The sequence below is a fragment of the Enhydra lutris genome, unplaced genomic scaffold (genome assembly GCF_002288905.1).
Source record: "Enhydra lutris kenyoni isolate GAN:26980312 unplaced genomic scaffold, ASM228890v2 scaffoldscaffold77, whole genome shotgun sequence".
NCBI lineage: Eukaryota > Metazoa > Chordata > Mammalia > Carnivora > Mustelidae > Enhydra > Enhydra lutris.
In genome coordinates this window covers 2,694,222-2,713,888 of record NW_019154161.1, presented here as the reverse complement: position 1 = coordinate 2,713,888, position 19,667 = coordinate 2,694,222, and the positions used below count along the sequence as shown (strand labels likewise).

At 55.6% G+C, this 19,667-nt stretch overlaps 2 protein-coding genes across 3 annotated transcripts; one reads left to right on the top strand and one right to left on the bottom strand.

Annotated features, from left to right (window-relative positions):
* Positions 1-319: 319 nt before the first annotated feature.
* On the bottom strand, positions 320-4,424 carry LOC111160630 (PIH1 domain containing 1). The gene is made up of 6 exons (XM_022523854.1): positions 3,778-4,424; positions 3,342-3,408; positions 2,586-2,765; positions 1,264-1,325; positions 1,097-1,178; positions 320-655 (listed from the first exon to the last, which is right to left on the bottom strand). The coding sequence occupies exons 1-6, from the start codon at positions 3,865-3,867 to the stop codon at positions 399-401; spliced, it is 738 nt and encodes a 245-aa protein (XP_022379562.1). The 5' UTR covers positions 3,868-4,424; the 3' UTR covers positions 320-398.
* A 329-nt stretch (positions 4,425-4,753) lies between these two features.
* Positions 4,754-17,781, top strand: LOC111160627 (aldehyde dehydrogenase 16 family member A1). 2 transcript variants are annotated; one of them, XM_022523851.1, is made up of 17 exons: positions 4,754-4,915; positions 9,514-9,616; positions 10,010-10,136; positions 10,632-10,810; positions 10,897-10,974; positions 11,344-11,525; positions 11,612-11,764; positions 12,245-12,430; positions 12,735-12,830; positions 13,037-13,173; positions 13,356-13,461; positions 13,551-13,681; positions 13,958-14,125; positions 14,409-14,610; positions 16,355-16,540; positions 16,856-16,978; positions 17,499-17,781. In XM_022523851.1, the coding sequence occupies exons 1-17, from the start codon at positions 4,826-4,828 to the stop codon at positions 17,658-17,660; spliced, it is 2,409 nt and encodes an 802-aa protein (XP_022379559.1). In that variant the 5' UTR covers positions 4,754-4,825; the 3' UTR covers positions 17,661-17,781. The 2 variants fall into 2 exon arrangements, with proteins under 2 accessions (XP_022379559.1, XP_022379558.1); XM_022523850.1 differs by lacking the exon at positions 11,612-11,764 and having other exon boundaries at positions 4,769-4,915.
* Positions 17,782-19,667: the final 1,886 nt, after the last annotated feature.

Here is a 19,667-nt window from a genome sequence, read left to right as displayed (position 1 = left end):
GGTCTTGTCTTCCAGGAAAAAGATGAGAGACCGTAATTACAAGTCCTTGTGACTGAGCACTTACAATGACCAGAGCACCCTCAGGACGGCTCCCAAAGTGGGCCACAGCAGGCAGCTATACTCAGGGGGCAGTGCTAACCAGGCTCCCACAGGTCTGGCAACGAGCCCCGCTCCCTCCCCCTGAGAGATCCTAACCCTTCCAGACCTTTCTCTGGCTCTGGTCAAGCGTGCACTCACCAGTCGGGGGAGGTCAATTTCAGCCAAGAGGAGGTCAGGGGCTTCCAGCCAAAGGTTCAGGTGTGGCTTCTCGGGGCTGGGGAGGAGCAAAACCCCAAACTGAGGAGCACCCACCAGGTCCTCGCCAGGGCTCATCCTTCCCTTTCTCCCGCCTCTGAGCCCTACTGCCTCGGAGAGCCTTTTGGATGGGAGTGTTGCTTCTCCCCTCTCTGGGTTCCCAGAGCCCCCAGGACACTGCTTCCTATGGGGAGGAAGAGACATGACAGAGAGAACCCATTGAAGGCCCACCCTTCCTCAGGTCTCAGGGAGTCAGGGGTGTACAGGTTTCCCAGCTCCTGGATCCGAGGACGCTGCCGGGAGCGGATATTTTGCTGGGAGATGGAGCCCAGGAAAGGCCGATTCTTCAGCATGCGCCACTCTGCGGGTAGGAAGCTCGGGGTCAAAGGTGGTAGGGTCGGGGTTCCCGTTGCTTCCATAGGAGTCATGACAGCAAGAGCCTGGGGGGGGGGGAGGCTCCGCCCCTCGGAGGATGCCGGGGATCCAGCCACACCCCCAAGCTTGGCTTTAGGAAATAGGCCCACTTTAGCTCGACCCTACCCACCCTGTTTTGCAATCTGTCCCATAGAGATGCAACTGGCTCCGCCCCCTGGCTATCCAGACTCCGCCCCTCATCTGGTTTCTTGATACTACCCGCCCCAGCCCCGCCCCCAACCTTGGGAAGCCCCGCCTTCTCCTTGCAGTCAACAGCCTAGGGACCAAGGAAATCCCTGCCCACCACACTAGCTCCACCATTCCCAAGGGCTGTCCCCAAGATGCTGCCGCCCCTCTAGTCCCCGCTGGCCCAGGCCCCGCCCCTCACCTGGATTCAGCTGCAGACTGTATTTGTCCTCAAGGCCCTCCCTGGCGATGGTGATCACGAGCTCTCGCAAGAAATCGCTGTTCTAGGAGTAAGAGGGGGACTGCGGAAGGGCTCCGGGTGTAGGGAGAGGCCCCGGCCCAGGCCTCACCCGCAGCCCTGCCCCCAACCTGCATCCTCCGGTAGAAGTCGCTGTTGACGGCTACGTCGTAGGCGGTACAACCCTGGCCTTCTGTGGGGACAAGGCAAAACCAATAAAGGCCAGCAGCCGCAAGAACCAGAGAGACCCGGAGACAATTAGAAAGTAATGGCTCGGGGCGCCTGGGTGGCTCAGTGGGTTAAAGCCTCTGCCTTCGGCTCAGGTCATGATCCCAGGGTCCTGGGATCGAGCCCCGCATCGGGCTCTCTGCTCAGCAGGGAGCTTGCTTTCCTCTCTCTCTCTCTCTGCTGCCTCTCTGCCTACTTGTGATCTCTGTCTGTAAAATAAATAAAATCTTTAAAAAAAAAAAAAAAGAAAGAAAGAAAGTAATGGCTCAAGACTTGCACCAGCCTCGTCTCTTAGCCTCGTCTCTTCCCCTCGCGTCTTTTCCCACCACATCCCAGCGCTGACCTTGCCCCTTCCCTGCACACAGCCCTTGCAAAGCTTCCCAGCCCCCAAGATGAAGGTACGTGTCCTTCCGCGTGGCACTGGAGACCCTGTATGGTCTGCTCCTCCCACCTGGAGAGAAGCTCACTTCTCTGTTGGGGACCTGGTCCGTTTAAATTTCTTCCAGTCTCTCCCGATGACTGACCGATCCAATCAATCCAATTCAATCACTCTCCAGCTTCTGGACTCCTCTTTCCCCTCTGCCTACAACCCTCTTCTCTGTCTTGGCCCGATGAACTCCTCCAGTTCCTTCACATCTTAGATCTGACACCTCCTCCTCCAGGAAGGCTTCCCCCCACCCCTGCCAGAGCAGCACAAATCATACCATATTGCAATCGCATCTGTCCCCACCACCCTCGCCTAAGACTAGGAGTGTCTCAAGGGCAAGTTCTGGGTTTGATCAGTCCCTCCTCCCCAGGGCACTGCCCAAAGGGTGGTCCAGGAGGCTTCAGGGGATCATATGTGATTTGAAAGACAAGCATATAGAGAAAGAAACTCAACAGAGACAGGTGAGACAAGGCTGAGAGACAGAGACACAGGGAGAAGGGTGAGGAAGGAAACAGGAACAAGAGTGAGAGCTGGTCCGGCCAGCTAATGAGGACACCTGCCCAGCTCCCCCTCACCATGGGGTAGGGCAGGGAGAAGGGCCAGCCTAGCCAGGCAGGCAGGACCAGGACCACCCCATGTAGCAGGTAGTGGAGGCCCAGGAGGCTAGGCATATATCACAGAGAAAAGGATAAGGTCAGGAAAGCCAGATTTCTGGGTCCTAAGGGAGGAGGGTCCCTTGGATCCTTGGGAAGAAAGGACCTAGGGAGCGAGATCCCTGGGTCCTCCAAGAGCACTGACTTGCATCGAGCTCGGCATGAGGCTCTCCCAGACTCATGGGGATGCGAAACCCAGCTTGGTCTTCCTCCAGCATTTGAAGCAGCTCGTCCTCCGTCATGTCGGCCGGAGGAGGGATGGAAGGGGAGTGACAGATGTTGATGAACACCTTCCCTTCGGAGGAGTTGGTCTTTATGCAGAAACCTGGTGGAAATAGGTTTGTCCTGAGGTGTGTGCCTCTGCATACATCTGGGTTTCCATTCATTCCCTCCTCAGTCTCTGTTCTCTTGATCTGTCCCCTCTTTGTCCCCTTCTCTTGATCAGTCCTCTGCTTTCTGAATCTGCTCCCCGCCCCACCCCTGGGCTCTGTAACTCTCTATCTTTATTTATTATTTGAGGGAACACAAGCAGGGGGAGTGGGAGAGGGAGAAGCAGGCTTCCCACTGAGCAGGGAGCCCGATGCGGGGCCCGATCACAGGACCCCGGAACCATGACCCTAGCCGAAGCCAGATGCCCAACAACTGAGCCACCCAGGCGCCCCCTCTGTAACTCTCTATCTTTGAGTCTCTCTCCCCCTAGTCACGCCTGTCCTCCTCCTCTCTTTAGATCTTAGTTCCTTCCCTGCTCTCTCTGGATCTCTGTCACAACCCCCTCCAAGGCCTGTGTACTCCCATTATTGTGCCTCTCTCCCGCCTCCTATCTCTGTGTCCCCTGCCCCTAGCCTCTGTCCACTCTCTTTGCAACTCTATCCCCCTCTCTCTGGGTTTCTGCCTTTCTCACCAGGTTGTGGTTGGATCTGTGTAGATTCTGGTCTGCTTGTCTGGGCCTGCTGGAGCTCCTTGGAGGCCTGTGTGAAGGAAAACAACCACCTTCATGCTGGCGTCTGGGCCATCAGACCCTCCTTTGTTCTTCAAAGGTTTGTCGAGAAATTTTATGCATATGAGATGTACACAGAATAGGACATACTATGTCCCGCTCCTCCTTTGAGGACCGCAAAGAACAACCCCAACCCCACTTGCATTTCTTCCAGAGCCTAGAAAACTTGGGAGTTAAGCAACTATAATTCCATATAGTGCGTTCTGGGAATGTAGTCCCATCCCTGAGCACCCTCGGGTGTGCATATACACGTGTGCGTGAGCGGGTGTGTACACACACACACACACACACACACAAATCCCCCGAATACCCAGGGACCCTGGAGTCGGTCAGTCCTCACCTGCAGCAGCAGCTCCTCGAAACGCGCGGTCTCAGCGCCCATTTTCTCTGCCTCGCTTAGCTCCGGCACCAGCAGCTTCGAGTCCGCCATAGACCTGAAGAAGAGACCTAGGCGTCCTCAGCAACACCGACGTGCGCGGGGCGGGGGGCGGGGGGCGGGGAGGGACCCTGGCCAGTATTAGAACTCCGTGGCCTGCTGCCGGACACCCACTATTCTGTATGAAATCTAAGAATCTGGGCTTGAGACTACAATTCCACTCATGCCAGACACGGTTGTCCAATCTGCTGGAGACAACAGTTCTAGATGCTAAGTCCTGTGTGCCGAACGTGTATACGACAGCCACACTCCCAGCTTCTGTAACCAAGGACTTCAGCAGACCACGCTTCCGTCCACCTCAAACGCTCAGACACCAATCCGGGAACCCCACTACGTTCCGGCCAATCATAGTCTAAGGCTGGAGCCACGCCTCTCACCTCAACCAATCAAAACTTTAAACCCTGAACCTAATTTCTGAATGCCACACTTCCTGGGTCGATTAAAGCGATACCTCTCCTCTTTCCAGACTACATCTGGCCAAGCTACTGTGTGGGCAGTCCAGGCTGGCACACTCAAAACCTTAATTTAAACGTCTATCCTAAAAGACTCCCTTCTGACCTCCGAACTATCGCTTCGTCCCAGAGCTCGAGTCGATTCTCTAGTAAATGTACTTCGGACTAAAAGCTGAACTCCTTGCCCTCAGTATGAACAGGGTGGAAAGGAGATACACAAATACGGCCACGCTTCTAAATCTGGAGCCTTTCTATTTGCAAGACACATTTTTGTCCTGTCCCCGTCCCCCACCGCGCCTCGCTCTGAGGATTGCGCATGCTCCAAACCACCTTGCCCGCTGGAGCGTGTGAGCGGGGCCACTGGGTCTAAGGCGGGGTTACGCTCTATCTCCCGTAGTCCCGCCCCCCTGGACTGGAGGGGGCGGTGCCGCCCTTCGACCTCAAGGTTCCTCTGGGCAGAGCGCCCCGTACTCCTTGGTGGAAAGCGGCCCCGGAGCGTGATGGCTGCTACGCGTGCAAGGCCCAGCGCCCGAGAGATCTTCACCACGCTGGAGTACGGACCGGTGCCTGAGAGCCACGCATGCGCACTGGTGAGGGCCTGCCGTTCGCCGTTGCCCGAATCTCCCTCCCCAGGCCTCCGGGTCTTGTTTGGCGCGCGGACTCCCGTGATCCACCGCGGCAGGTCCGCCCTTCTCGGTTCCCGTGACTCTGGCTTCTCCTTAGGACCCACCCTTGAAGGGCATTCCCTTGAGCCTTTGCGGCTGCTGCCTCTTAACCCTTGAGTCTTTTCTCTTGTTTCGGAGCCTCTCTCGTACCTCCGCTCTGCGGCGGTGTTTCCCCGATGCCTCAGAGCCCCCAAAGGACCTCCTGTGATTCTTCAGCCTCCCCTTCCCGGACCTCCCGTGAATCCCAGGGACTCGGAATTCCTGTAGGGCACCCCTGATCTTCCAAGGACCCCCAGAATCTCCATGGACTTCCCGTGATTCCTCAGAACATCCTGTGGCTTGCGTGGCTCTCTGAGCCCCACCCCGTCGAACTCCTGTGGGTCCCCCGTAATTTCTCAGGGCCCCCATCAATCATTGCGGAGCTCCTAGGATCCTGGGAACCCCAGGATAGCTCAGAACTTAACTGTAATCTCTTACAGCCCCTCAGAATACCCTCGTGGGGCTCCCATGATTCTAAAGCGTCCCTTCGAGTCCCCCTGGGATCCCTCGGGGTCCCCCAGAACCTCTTGTGGTTCCTGTGGATAAGTAGGGTGCCTCACATATTCTATAATTACCCAGGCTCCTAAGAACTCCTCCCATGGGGCTCTCCTCATCCCACAGGGTCTCTAGCACCCAGGAATGAAAAGCTTAGGCTGGGACAGTGGTCCAAGTGGAAGATGAGGCCAGAGCCTGGAGCGGGTTGTGGAAGTGGATAGATAGATAGGAGGGGATGAGGCAGAGATAGAGGAGGACCAGTGTCAGGAGTTGAAGGGCAAGGCAGTGTCTGGGGTTTGGCTGTCTCTGTCGTCTTGTCTCCCCCACCCCTCACCACCACCACCACCACCACTAGTGGTGAACCCAGGAGGACTGGGGCTCCGGAGATAGACCTGAGCTTGGTTATCACATGGTCAAAGTGGGAGGGACCCTGGACAGCCTTGGCCTTGTGAAGGCATCAAATGTTACTTGGGCCCAAGCCTTCAGGTCTGGAGACAGGGACCTGGGAGTCATCAATGTGGAAAGATAGTTGAACTGAGGGAGTGACGATCTGGATCAGAGGACAGACCATTCCCACACTTAGAGCTTGGCTAGAGATGGAATATACTGAAATAGCAATAATAGCTAATAGTAATCATAGCAATAATAGTAATCATAGCTTATATTCACTGGGAGCTCTCTGTGCCAGCCTCTGTGCTCAGTGTGATCTAATTTAATCCCCAGAACAGCTGTGAGAGGGGATTATTGTTATTATTTTCGCCATAGCACAGGGAGGCATAAAGGGTATGTAATTTGCCCTCTGTCAACACAGTTTAAAAAGAGGCAAAGCTGAGATTTGAACCTAAGCCCTAGGATTCCACAGCCCATGGTTCCCCCACCGCCTCCCAAGCAAAGGTCTCAACCTTCCAATGTGTGAGCCAGACTCAACCAACAAACTGTTTTCTTTGGCCCGCACTTTATTTTTGAAAATGTGAACTAGTGGTCAACTAATTCCCCGTAAACATCCAGGAGGAGTCCAGCTTCTTTTGAAAGTAAAAACCCCAAATTTGGCAATGTTTGGCTCACATTCCCTGACAAAAGTCATCTGGATTCAATAGTGACTGTCTCTTTAGACAAGTTACAGAGTTCCCAATCTCCACCAGCCCCTCTTACACTAACATGACTTCCCAGGGCCCTGTGGACATTCTTTTATGGTTTTGTTTTTCTTGGGCGGGGTTGGAGGGGTTGGTGGGGTGGGGTGGAGACTGCAAACTTCCACAGAATACTTAATACTGCTACTTACCTATCCCTCAGCTTCAGGAATTGCCAGACATGTGGTCCAGTGTTGCCTTCTTTTGTTTTCTCTTTTTTCTGGAACGATTTAAATCCCCGATGTCCTGTTAGCTTCCAAGAAATATTTGAATTCTCATTTCTAACAGATAAAGACTAATTTTGTAACATAATCACCTAGCCATTTTAATTTAATTAATTTTTTTTTAAGAGAGAGAGCAAGAGTGCTCCAGCAAGCATGCAAGGAGGGGGAGGGGCAGGAGAATCTTAAGCAGTCTCCACACCCAGCACAGAGCCCAAGAAGGGGCTCAATCTCACAACCCTGGGCCAAAATCAAGAGTCAGACACTTAAGCGACTGAGCCACCCAGGCAACCCCACCTAGCCATTTTTCACACTTCACATTAGTGGTCACTTTTTTTTTTTTTTTTAAGATTTTATTTATTTGTCAGAAAAGAGAGAGCACAAGCAGGGGGAGCAGCAGGCTCAACATCGAGAAAGGAGCCCAAGGCAGGACTTGACCCCGGAACCCTGAGATCATGACCTGAGCCTCCCAGGCATCCCAGCGCTCATTGCTTAATGTCATCCCATGCCCCGCTCATGTTCGTGCACCTCCAGCTATTTCCAAAATGTGTCTTTCCCTGAGGGTATTTGAATGGGAAACTTCTGACTCACCCTTCGACTTCAGAGAAAAAGCAGAAGGGCCAGTTGGCAGGGTAAGAGGAAAATCGGGAGAATGTGGCTTTGGGATGCTAAGAAGAAGAGAGCAGTTGTAGAAGGAAAGAGTGGAAAGCAGGTCTGGGATTTCACCAGGATCTAGGGAAGGCAGGACCAGGGAGAGAAACATGGGGCAGATATGGAAGGCCAGGTGCAGTGAGATTAAGAGGGAATCCTACCTAGCGCTGCTCTGAGTGTACGATATGCATCGATGCATTTAATTAATCCTTGCCACAGCCCCGTGAAGTAGCGAGGGGCTGTGCTTATCCCCATTTTCCAGATGGCCAAAGTACTGTTACACCCCAGCTGACATTGAACAGTAAATACTAGAGCCAAGATTCAGTCTCCTAGCCCCAGAGACTCCATGCCACACTGTCCCGTTTGCAGTGCCTCTCCGCTGTGCCCTGGGCTCAGGTAGACACGTCACAGCCAAATAAGCTGCACCTGGTAAGCCTGTGTCTACAGCGGGGTCCGAGCTGCCCCTTGAAATGATGGCCGCCGGGTGCAGGAGCCACCTGGCTTAGCTGCCCCGCCTTCCAAATAGAACCCATTATTGCCTGATAACAGTGTCACTGGTATTGCCTCCAGGGTTGTGACAAGGTACACGCCCAATCTCAGGAATGTAGGGCGCTCCAGAAAGCCCCAGTGCTCGGGCCTCCCGTTGGATCTCTATGGCGTGTTCCCAGTTTTCCCAGGCAGGTGCGATGGACCCTTCAGGAGTCACTGTTGCCTGGTGATGCTGCGGAATTATCTCAGGAATCCTGAGAAACAGGAAGCTCGCCCAGGTCGTTTCTCCATGGAGGAGAAAGGGTTTTATTAAGCCACATTTCAAAGTCAGTAGGACAGGGGCAGCTGGGTGGCTCAGTGGCTTAAGCGTCTGCCTTTGGCTCAGGTCGTGATCCCAGGGTCCTGGGATCGAGCCCCGCATCGGGCTCTCTGCTCGGTGGGGAGCCTGCTTCCTCCTCTCTCTCTGCTTACTTGTGTTCTCTCTCTGTGTCAAATCAATGAATAAAATCTTAAAAAAAAAAAAAAAAGAAAAAAGCAAAGTCAGTAGGCCAGCCCTCCTATATCTCTGGAGAGAATGTGAAAAAGCTTGGTGGGCTCCTCCATAAGTTACTCGTGGAGTTGACCTGTGACCCTCCTGGGTCCACATGCCTAGAAGTAAAGTCAGGTGTTGGAACAAAAACTCGTGTGTGCGTGTTCCAACCGGTGCTATTCACAATAACTGGAAGGCAAAGACAGACCAAACCCGCATCCGCTGGTGATAAATGGATAAACAAAATGTGGCCTATCCAGACAATGGAATATTGTATAGGCGTGTAAAAAAAAAAAAAAGTTTGTTGTTGTTGTTGTTGTTTAAAAGGAAGAGAAGAGGGGGAGAGACTGAGGGAGAGAATCTCAAGCAGGCTCCATGTCCAGCATGGAGCCCAGTACGGGGCTCGATCTCATGACGCTGAGATCATGACCTGAGCCGAAATCAAGAGTCGGATGCTTAATGGACCAAGCCAGCCAGACACCCCAGGAATGGAGTATCGATACATGTTACAACTGGATGTTGTAAAAACAGGGTGTTGGATGAAAAAAGCCAGGCAAAAAGAATCACAGATTATAAGGTTCCATTTCTGTGAGATATCCAGAGTCAGCAAATCCACAGAAACAGGAAGCAGATCAGTGGTAGCCAGAAGCTAGGGGCAGGGGGAGGGAAGAGTGACTGCCCAGTGTGTACAAAGTTTCCTTGCAAGGGGATGGAAATATTCTAGAAGGAGATCCTGGTGATGGTGGCACGTCCTAAATGCTGTGAACTGTATCCTTTACAATGCTTAACATGATGAGTTTTTGGTTATAATATATGTTATATTTAGGGATTATTTTCCTTCTACACAGGAAAAGAATGAGCAGGGGGGCAGAGGGGTGCAGGTGTCCTCTCCCAGAGGATTCTAGGCAGGGATTGAGCTCCCCCAGCTGCCTCCCAGACCCCATTCCGAACTGTCTTCACCTCCCACAGGCCTGGCTGGACACCCAGGACCGACACTTGGGTCACTATGTAAACGGGAAGTGGTTGAAGCCAGAACACAGGAACTCAGTGCCTTGCCAGGATCCCATCACAGGTATGAGGTGTCCCCCAGCTGCTATGGGAGGGAGAGGCATCTACACCCCCAGCTGGACCGACAACAAGGCCCCATTCCCTTTGCTCAGGGCTCTGAGGTCAGGGTATAGCCAGTGGGGGATGGCCAAGATTTCTGGCTCTTTCTGGTAACGGTCATCCTAATTACCGCTCCAAGCCCGTGTGGATGCTTTTTGAAGTCACTCTCTACTAAGATCCCTTCCTTGATTACGGGAGACAGCCAGAGCAGTAACCAATAGGGTCATCACCGAACGGGGCTGGGGACTAGCTTTCCTGCCTTGGGGTGCGCCCGGGCTTTGGAAATCTCAGCCACCTCCAGCTCTGACACGGGCTCCCCCACTCTTCCCATCTGGGATCCCTCCATTCATCTCCCCAGGAGAGAGCTTGGCCAGTTGCCTCCAGGCACAGGCTGAAGATGTGGCGGCAGCCGTGGAGGCAGCAGGGACTGCGTTCGAGACCTGGAGCGGACTCCCTGGAGCCTCTCGGGCCCAGCACCTAGTCAGGTGACGCAGCTGAGGTGTGGGTCTCGGGACGTGGGGAAGGTCTCCATCCCCCAGCATCCACTTGAGACTGTGGGAACAGAGACTCTCTTTCCCGAGAGCTCTAGCTCGCCGAATTACTTGCAATCTAAGGCTCCTGTGGGCTCCACACCCTCAAGCCTCTAGCAGCTAAAACATCCCATACACCAGGGCTAATATGAGAAAGCTCTGTTCCCCAGAATAGCCCCAGGGCTCACTGAGCCTCCCATTTTCCCGACCCCAGTGCCCATTTTCCATTTTCTCCCATTTGGGGCAACTAGAGACAAAGTTTCCACTTTCTAAGAGAACAGTTGCTTGGACTACATTTCCCATAAATCTCTGGGGGGCTCTCCACCCCTGGCAAATGATAGGGATGCCCCCAGGAGATCATAGGGATTATAGTCCAAGTACACAGGGGGTGTTCCAGGACGGTGTGACTGAGGGGCAGAGGGAAATGACTCCCCCCGGCTTTCTCTGCAGGCTGGCCAAGATGATCCAGAAACACCAGAGGCTGCTATGGACCCTGGAGTCCCTGGTTTCTGGGCGAGCCATTCGAGAGGTTCGAGACGGGGATGTCCCACTGGCCCAGCAGCTGCTCCAGTACCATGCCATCCAGGCGTCCACCCAGGAGGAGGTGCTGGCAGGCTGGGAGCCCATGGGTGAGAAGCAGGAGTCCTGGCCCCCAGCCCCTTCCTCCCCCATGACCTAGCAGTACCTGCCCCAGTCCCCTTATTTATTCTTACAGGAGTGATCGGTCTCATCTTGCCACCTACATTCTCCTTCCTTGAGATGATGTGGAGGATTTGCCCAGCCCTGGCTGTGGGTAATTGATGGGCTGGATCTGAGGGAGGAGGGGCTGCGGGTCTGGACTCCTGGGTCTGAGGTGGGGGGGTTGGGGGCCTGGACCCCTGGGTCTGAGGGAGCAGGGGACTGAGGGCCTGGACTGCTGGGTCTGAGGGAGGAGGGGCTGCGGGTCTGGACTCCTGGGTCTGAGGGAGGAGGGGCTTGGGGGGAAACTGGACCCCTAGGTCTGAGGGAGGAGGGCCTGGTGGCCCGGACTCCTGGGTCTGAGCTGGGGGCCCAGACTCCAGGGTCTGAGGGAAGAGGGGCTGGGGCCCCAGACTCTAGGGTCTGAGGGAGGAGGCACTGGGGGCCCAGACTCCAGGGTTTTTGAGCTGCCCACCTTTTCCAGGTTGTACTGTAGTGGTCCTCGTGCCACCAGCCTCCCCGACACCTCTCCTCCTGGCCCAGCTGGCAGGGGAGCTAGACTCGTTCCCAGGAATCCTCAATGTGGTCAGTGGCCCTGCCTCCCTGGGCCCGGTCCTGGCCTCCCAGCCTAGAGTCCAGAAGGTGACCTTCTGTGGAACCGTCGAGGTATCTTCGGGGCTGGGAGGGGGACAGGACGTGGCTGGGAGGCCGGAAGGCCCCTCCCTCAGCTGAATTCGGTGGGGATCCTGCAGGAAGGACGTGCCCTTCGGCGGAGCCTGGCGGGCAGGGGTGCCGAACTGGGCCTGGCCCTGGGGGCCGAGTCGCTGCTGGTGCTGACGGAGGCGGCGGATGTGGACTCGGCTGTGGAGGGTGTCGTGGATGCGGCCTGGTCCGACCGCAACGCAGTAAGGCCCATGTGCTCGGGGTCCCCTGAGTCCTGGGGGTCATGCATGTCCGTCTCCAGACCTCAAGGCCTCGTGTCTCTCCACCAATTGTAATTTTCAGTGTTTTGGGTCACACGTTCTCTTACTGCACCAGCACAAGAGGAGCATGGGGCTCATCTTCACCTCAGATTCCTGGATCTCCCCATCCCAGCCCTCCTGTTTCTGCAGGGCCTCATGTCTCTTGTTCTTAGAGGTTCTCTGCACTTTTCTGAGTGTGCACGTCCCTAGTTTTCCAACCTCTGTCTTCACTCTGAGTCACCCCCTTCTGTAGCTTGCCCCCCTGCCTGGCTCTTGGGCCTTGGTGAGTGTCTGGGCTCCCCGGTCACTCCTCCCTGACTCTCCTCTGATCTGTGTGTGTCCCCAAGGCTTGGCCTTCTGTGGGGGACTGTCCCCTCAAGGCGGGCCCTGCTTTGCCCTCCCTGACATCCCTCTCCCTCGCAGGGGGGACTCAGGCTCCTCATCCAGGAGTCTGTGTGGGACGAGACGATGAGGCGGCTCCAGGAGAGGATGGCCCGGCTTCGGGGTGGTCGAGGACTGGATGGGGCCGTGGACATGGGGGCTCGAGGGGCGGCCGCACATGACCTGGCCCAGCGCTACGTGCATGAGGCCCAAAGTCAGGGCGCACAGGTGAGCAACAGGCACAGACTCCAGGATGCCAGGGGAGGAGGGACCTGGAGACCTGACCCCTGGGTCTGAGGGAGGAGGGGCTGGGGGTGAGGACTCCTGGGTCTGAGGGAGGAGAGGCTGTGGATGGGGGTCTGGACTCCCGGGTCTGAGGGAGGAGGGGCTGGGGCGAGGACTCCCGGGTCTAAGGGGAGAGTGGCTGGGGGCAAGGACTCCTGGGTCTGAGGGAGGAGGGGCTGGGGGTCTGGACTCCCAGATCTGAGGGAGGAGGCTCCAGAAGTGAACTTGTCGATCTGCTTCTCTTCAGGTGTTCCAGGCTGGAGATGTGCCTTCAGACAGCCCGTTCTTCCCCCCGACTTTGGTCTCTGACCTGCCCCCGGCTTCCCCGTGTACGCAGGCAGAGGTGAGCCCTCCAAGGCCCCAGAGATCCTATTCCATCCACTCACCTACGGCCAGACCTGAGCAGCAAGACTCCGCCTGCCGAGGCACCCATGGGGTGACCCCTGGGTCTGGGTCCGGGGCCTGCTCACGGTTGGAAGCCGCTCCCCTAACGGATGTTGGGGAGAGAAGCTGGCCGGGCCCCCTGAGCTCCGTCCTCACCCCTTCCAGGTGCCCTGGCCCGTGGTTGTGGCCTCCCCATTCCGCACAGCTAAGGAGGCCCTGGCCGTGGCCAACGGAACGCCCCGAGGAGCCAGTGCCAGTGTGTGGAGCGAGAGACTAGGGCAGGCCCTGGAGCTGGGCTGGGGGTCAGTCGGCACCTGCGGGGGCCACAGGGGGGCAGCCTGTTGGGGGGCGCCCAGCTTCTGCTCTTTTTTCTCAGTCTTGAGGTCTCTATCCCCTCTCTCTGGAGTTCTGCCCGCCCCTCTTCCCTGACTCCAGGCCCCCCACCACTTTCCACTCTGTCTCCCGTCCCCCTCTCTCCCCACAGGCTCCAGATGGGCACCGTCTGGATCAATGCCCACGGCCTGCGAAACACTCAGGTGCCCGCAGGCGGCTGCAAGGAGAGTGGGTCTTCCTGGCACGGGGGCCCCGATGTGAGTACGCCCCTCCTCCGCCCCGTCGTCAAGCCCTTCAGCCACCTCGCGCCGTCCCCTGCATCCTTCTGACGCTGCCCCTCCCCCAGGGTCTGTATGAGTACGCGCGGCCCTCAGGGACCCCCGCCCGGCTGTCTTACTTTTCTGAGAATCTGAACTATGACACCTTTGGTCTCGCTGTCCCCTCCACCCTACCAGCAGGGCCTGAAACAGGACCCAGGTGAGCTGTGTCAGGGGCTGCGACTCCCAGAATCCCCCCGGGGAGGGGAGGGGGAGAAGGGAGGTTGGGGCTGGCTCCTCGTGGGCTGGAGGGGGGGGGGTTCATCGTGGTCTTGAGGGGTCCCCGTGTGTGGCCCCACACCGACCCTCTCTCCTAAGGAGAGTCCCCATTCTGCTGAATGAAGGACTGAGCTCTCCCAGAGGCATGGCGGGGTGGAGCACAGGGTCTGAGGAGACGTGACCCCAGGACCCACACCCACGCCTCACCCTCCTCCAGCCCAGCAGCCCCCTATGGGCTCTTCATCGGCGGCCGTCTCCAAGCTCCGGTGTCCCGGAGCTCCAGACCCATCCAGGATTTGCAAGGCAATCTCCACAGCTACGTGGCTGAGGGAGGAGCCAAGGATGTCCGAGGGGCCGTGGAGGCCGCTCACCAGGCTGCCCCTGGGTAAGGAAGTCATTTGGGAGAACCCAGAGGTAATGGGCGTTAGAGAGAGTGGTCTGAGACCCCCAAGGGCTGAGTGCATATGGGGTCTGGGACTGGTGGGCTGTGAGGTCCAAACTCCCAAGGCTGACAGGACATGGGTTGTGGCCCTCACTCCCCTCCCCAAGCAGATGGGGCCGTGGGGCCTGGAGCCCCATCGTTGGGGCTGCGGACAGAGGAGGGACATCTGGAAGGATCCAGGACCAGAAAGCTGACCCTAATTTGCACTGTGTCCCCTTCCCCCCAGCTGGGTGGGCCAGTCGCCAGGGACCCGGGCGACCCTGCTGTGGGCCCTCGCATCTGCCCTGGAGCGCCGGGAGTCTGCCCTCACCTCGAGGCTGGAGAGGCATGGCGTGAAGCTCAAGGACGCCCAGGCGGAGGTGAAGCTGAGCGCCAGGCAGCTCCGGGCCTGGGGCGCCCGTGCCCAGGCCCAGGGCCATGTGTTGCAGGTGAGAGGGTCGTGTGAGCCGGCAGACAGCGAGGGCAGCTTGGGGTGGGAGTCAGAGCAAGGACCTGGGAGTGAGCTGGACTTGCGGGAAGACAGTGAGAGAGCACGAGTGGGAGGGCAGAGGGAGGGAGACTCTCAAGCAGGCTCTGCACTGAGCGAGGAGCCCGACATGGGGCTCGATCTCACGACCCTGAGATCATCATCTGAGCCGAAACCAAGAGTCGAAAGCCCAACTGACAGAGCCACCCAGGTGCCCCTAACTCCTAGGTTTTAATCTGAAAACAGTGAAAACATGTATCCATATGGGATTTATGCCCCAATTTTATAGCGACATTATTCCTAGTAGCTGAGGACTGGAAGCAGTCTCGCGCCCGGCCCCATCCGTGCCGCACGTGACTCTTAATCTCAGGGGGAGTGAGTTTGAGCCGCTCTTTGGGCATGGGGTTTATTTTTATTTATTTATTTTTTATTTTTATTATTTTTTTAAGATTTTATTTATTTATTTGACAGACAGAGATCACAAGTAGGCAGAGAGGCAGGCAGAGAGGAAGGGAAGCAGGCTCCCCGCTGAGCAGAGAGCCCGATGTGGAGCTCAATCCCAGGACCCTGGGATCATGACCGGAGATGAAGGCAGAGGCCTCAACCCACTGAGCCACCCAGGCGCCTGGAGTTTATTTTTAAGATTTTTTTTTTTTTTTTTTTTTTTATTTGACAGATCACAAGTAGGCAGAGAGAGACAGGAGGAGGCAGGCTCCCCGCTGAGCAGAGAGCCCGATGTGGGACTCGATCCCAGCACCCCGAGATCGTGACCCGAGCCGAAGGCAGAGGCCCCAACCACTGAGCCACCCAGGCGCCCCTGGAGTTTATTTTTAAAACAAATAAATAAATATGATAAATAAAACAAAAAGTGGGAGTAATCCAAACGTCCCTTGGGAGGTTAATGAACAAAGCGTGCCTCACCCGTAACAGCGGGGCCCTGCTCAGCGTCCCGTGGGTGAATCTCAAAGGGGCTCTGAGGAGTGAAAGAAGCCAAATTAGAAACAGTGGAGCCTATATAATTCTGTATCTAGAAAATTCTAGAAAAGACAAACTGTAGTGAGCGGAAGCAGAGCGGTGGTTGAGGAGGGAGAGGGTTCAGGTGGAGTCAGGTGGAAAGGATCACTAATGGGCACCCGGAGGTTTGGGGGAGTGAAGTCCATTATCTTGATTGAGTGATGGTTTCAAGTGATTTGAGGGCATTTGGCAGGCTCAGTTGGTAGAGTATAAAACTTGATCTCGGGGTCATGAGCTCAAGCCCCATGTTGGGCATAAAGTTACTTAAAAAAAAAAAAGAAAGAAAGAAATAACATATTATGACCCTTAAAATGCACGCAGTTTAGTGAATGTCAATTATATTCAATAAAGTTTTAAAAAAATTATACACACACACACAGAAACAAACCCACGGGCCAGGTTCTGAGCTCTCTACACACAATTTATTTCATTTCAACACCAAACCTCTGAGGGAAGCACCGTTCGGCTCATTTGAAAGATGGGGAACTGAGGCCCAGAGAGGTTAAGTAACTCCCCCGAGGTCACACAGCTGGTGAGGGGCAGAGCCCACAGCCTGGCTCCAGTCGGCTCTGCGCTTTGACCAGTGAATCATCACAGGCATTGTTACAGGAGAGGAAAGGTGGGGAGAGGAGGAATGGGGCAGACGACGAGGCTCCTGTGCCCAGCCCTTGACCTCCTGCCTGTCCCCGCAGGTGGCAGAGCTGAAAGGCCCGGTGCTCCGGCTGCGGGAGCCGCTGGGCGTGCTGGCCGTTGTGTGCCCTGACGAGTGGCCCCTGCTTGCCTTCGTGTCCCTGCTGGCTGCCGCCCTGGCCCATGGCAACACTGTGGTCCTGGTGCCCAGCGGGGCCTGTCCCATCCCCGCCCTGGAGGTCTGCCAGGTACAGTTTCCCGCCTTCCTGCTGCGCTCCCAGCAGCCCCTGGGGCAGCAGGTGGATGGGAGGTGCCCCAGGCTTGTACTCACCCCACCCCTTGGTAACCATGGTAACCCCCCCACCCCACCCCCATCTAAGCCTGGCATTGCTCATCGACCCCGAGACCGTTCTGTCCAGGCCTCAAGTGTTCGCCACTCATGACCTGCGTCCCGTTCCTTCCAGGAGCCCCAAGGGCTCTCCCTGGATGCTCACTCCTCACCCAGCCTATTGCCTCCGGGTCTCTGACTCCCTTCCCGCCCAATCCTCTCTACTGTCCCCTAGGATATGGCCGCCTTATTGCCAGCAGGCCTGGTAAATGTGGTGACTGGCGACCGGGACCACCTGACCCGCTGCCTGGCCTTGCACCAGGATGTCCAGGCCCTGTGGTACTTCGGATCTGCTGAGGTACCCTTTGCTTTGCTGTCTTTTCGCCGTCTCGAACCTCACCGACAGCCTCTTCCTTTTCTGGAATCAGGGCATTGCCACCTTAGAGTTCCAGTTACTAGGGAGGACAACCGGGTGAGGAGGTCCTGCCCTTTTAGAGCCAGTTTGCTAAGTAAGGGGGTCTCCTTAGCATAGCAACAAGGGCCCAAAAACCTCATCTCATTGGACAACCTGTTGCTAAGGACCACACCCTAGTAGCAGAACCAGAGGCCCACTGTCCACCCTCCTGATGATAACAGGGGAACTCCTTGTCACCAAGAACCCAAGCCCCATTCCTTTCAATGTGGGCCGTTAATGGGGAGGAAATCCCCTAGCCGCAAAGGTCAGCCTTGTTTCCCTCAGCATCTGGAAGGTCTGTGGACTACAGACCGAGCATTGTAGAAACAGAGCCTAGGTCAAGCCATCAGGCCCCTCAGTAATAAGACACAGCTACTTGGCATCCCAGCTGGCAGAAGTCCTGATCCCCCTCTTCTCATGCCAGGGCTCCCAGTTTGTGGAGTGGGCCTCAGCTGGAAACCTGAAGCCGGTGTGGGTGAACCGGGGCTGTCCTCGCGCCTGGGATCAGGAAGCCCAGGGGGCAGGCCAAGAGCTGGGGCTGCGAGCAGCACGGACCAAGGCCCTGTGGCTGCCCATGGGAGACTGATGCCCGAGTGCCTCCTGCTCCACCTTGGACAGAGGAGAGATGGACTCTGACAGACACCAGAAGCCTGGAACTTTCTTTTATTAGGACTTCCATGTCCTCCAATAAACTCTAACCAACCTTGGCTGTGCTTCTGAGGGGAGGAAGTGGGGGAGTAGCAACTTCTGGTCAGTTCGAGGCCATCCGAGTTCAGAGACTCAGCAGCCGGGTGGGCTGGCTCTGGTACAACACAGTGTTTGTCAAACAGATAAAGGGAACTCTAAGAAGCCCCGGACAGGACCCCAGGGCCTCTTGTTTCCCCCCGGGTCTTCTCCATCCTGAGGCTCTCGCTCTTTGACTTGCTCTGCCAATGCGTCGTTTCAGGATCCGTGGTGTGCTGGTACAGAGTAAAAGCACAGTGGCTCTCAGGAGTAGGATAAAGGCCTGGTAAGTAGCACTCGCAGGTTCCCATTGGAACTGGGACATGCTCCCACCATGTCAGATTTCCAGCCCAGATGACTGAACAACAAACAGGCTGACAAAATTCCTGAATTTTTAACCGTCCATTCCCATGAACCCATCTGAGTGGCTCCAGCACAATGCCCGTTTCAGAATTCTTTGGGAAGCCAGGACCCCATTCATGCTAGCTTAGGATAAGAGGGAATTTTCTGGAAGGCTGCAGAGACCTCCCTCAGAAAATAGGGCAAGACATACATCTGAGGGGCCCCAGGTCCTGGAGAAACCAAAAGTATGCAGGAACCAGGTCTGGTCCTTTCTTGGAGGCACATGATTTCTGGGGTCTTTTTTTCCTTCCTCCTTTTCTTTTTCCTTCTTTCTCTTTGATTTCTGGGGCTTTTCTTTCTTTTTCTTTTTAATAGTATTTTTTTTATTTTTTAAAAAAGGTTGTATTCATTTATTTGGGAGAAAGAGAGCGAGCGTGAGAGGGGGAGGGTGAGAGGGAGAAACAGACTCCCCGCTGAGCAGGGAACCCGATGTGGGACTCGATCCTGGAACTCCAGGGTCATGACCTGAACCAAAGGCAGTCGGTTAACCATGTGCCACCCAGATACCCCGTCTGGGGCTTTTCTTTTCTTTAACTTTCTTTTCTTTTTTTTTTTAAGATTTTATTTATTTATTTGACACAGAGAGAGATCACAAGCGGGCAGAGAGGCAGGCAGAGAGAGAGGATGAAGCAGGCTCCCTGCCGAGCAGAGAGTCCGATGAGGGGCTCGGTCCCAAGACCCTGAGATCATGACCTGAGCTGAAGGTAGAGGTTAACCCACTGAGCCACCCTGGTGCCCCTAACTTCATTTTCTTTCATAATCTCTATACCCAACATGGGGCTTGAACCCATGACCCCAACATTCAGGTCCAATGCTCCACTGACTGAGCCAGCCAGGCGCCCCATCTCTGGAGTTTTCTGTCCCTACCTGTCTGCTTCTGTCACCTTTTACAGCGATGTGACTTTTGGAAAGCTTCTTCACTGCTCTGCGCCTGTTTCCTCATCTGCAAAATGGGACTAATAGTTCCAACCAGACTGATTGACTTGGTGGGTACACGGGACATGCTTTGTGAATGCTTGCTGCTCGTTAGAGGTTAATTCTGTCATGAGGCAAATGGGAATAGGCAGCCAGCCTCCTGTCAGGATCTGACTAAGGCTGGGCAGAATAATTACCTCTCCCAGGATCTGGATGTTTGGAAAAGAAAGGAATGAGAGAGCTGGAGGGAAGTCCCTGGAAGGCTCTTGTTCCCATCTGTGGTTTGACAGTTCCCCCCAGGATCCCATGGGCTGCCTTAATGTCCTTCCTAGTAATCTTTTTTTTTTTTTTTAAAGATTTATTTATTTATTTATTTGACAGAAATCACAAGTAGGCAGAGAGGCAGGCAGAGAGAGAGGAGGAAGCAGGCTCCCTGTTGAGCAGAAAGCCCGATGTGGGGCTCGAACCCAGGACCTGGGATCGTGACCTGAGCCGAAGGCAGCGGCTTAACCCACTGAGCCACCCAGGCGCCCCCCTTCCTAGTAATCTTGTT

Excerpts from the sequence above, each read along its gene's own strand:
- LOC111160630 (XM_022523854.1), bottom strand. The coding sequence starts at position 3,867 with ATGGCGGACTCGAAGCTGCTGGTGCCGGAGCTAAGCGAGGCAGAGAAA. Across the intron at positions 2,766-3,341 it reads ACAGATCCAACCACAACCTG|GTTTCTGCATAAAGACCAAC; the intron begins GTGAGAAAGGCA and ends TATTTCCACCAG. Across the intron at positions 656-1,096 it reads CAGTCTGCAGCTGAATCCAG|AGTGGCGCATGCTGAAGAAT; the intron begins GTGAGGGGCGGG and ends TCCTACCCGCAG.
- LOC111160627 (XM_022523851.1), top strand. The coding sequence starts at position 4,826 with ATGGCTGCTACGCGTGCAAGGCCCAGCGCCCGAGAGATCTTCACCACG. Across the intron at positions 10,811-10,896 it reads GGCAGGCTGGGAGCCCATGG|GAGTGATCGGTCTCATCTTG; the intron begins GTGAGAAGCAGG and ends TTATTCTTACAG. Across the intron at positions 12,431-12,734 it reads CCCAAAGTCAGGGCGCACAG|GTGTTCCAGGCTGGAGATGT; the intron begins GTGAGCAACAGG and ends GCTTCTCTTCAG.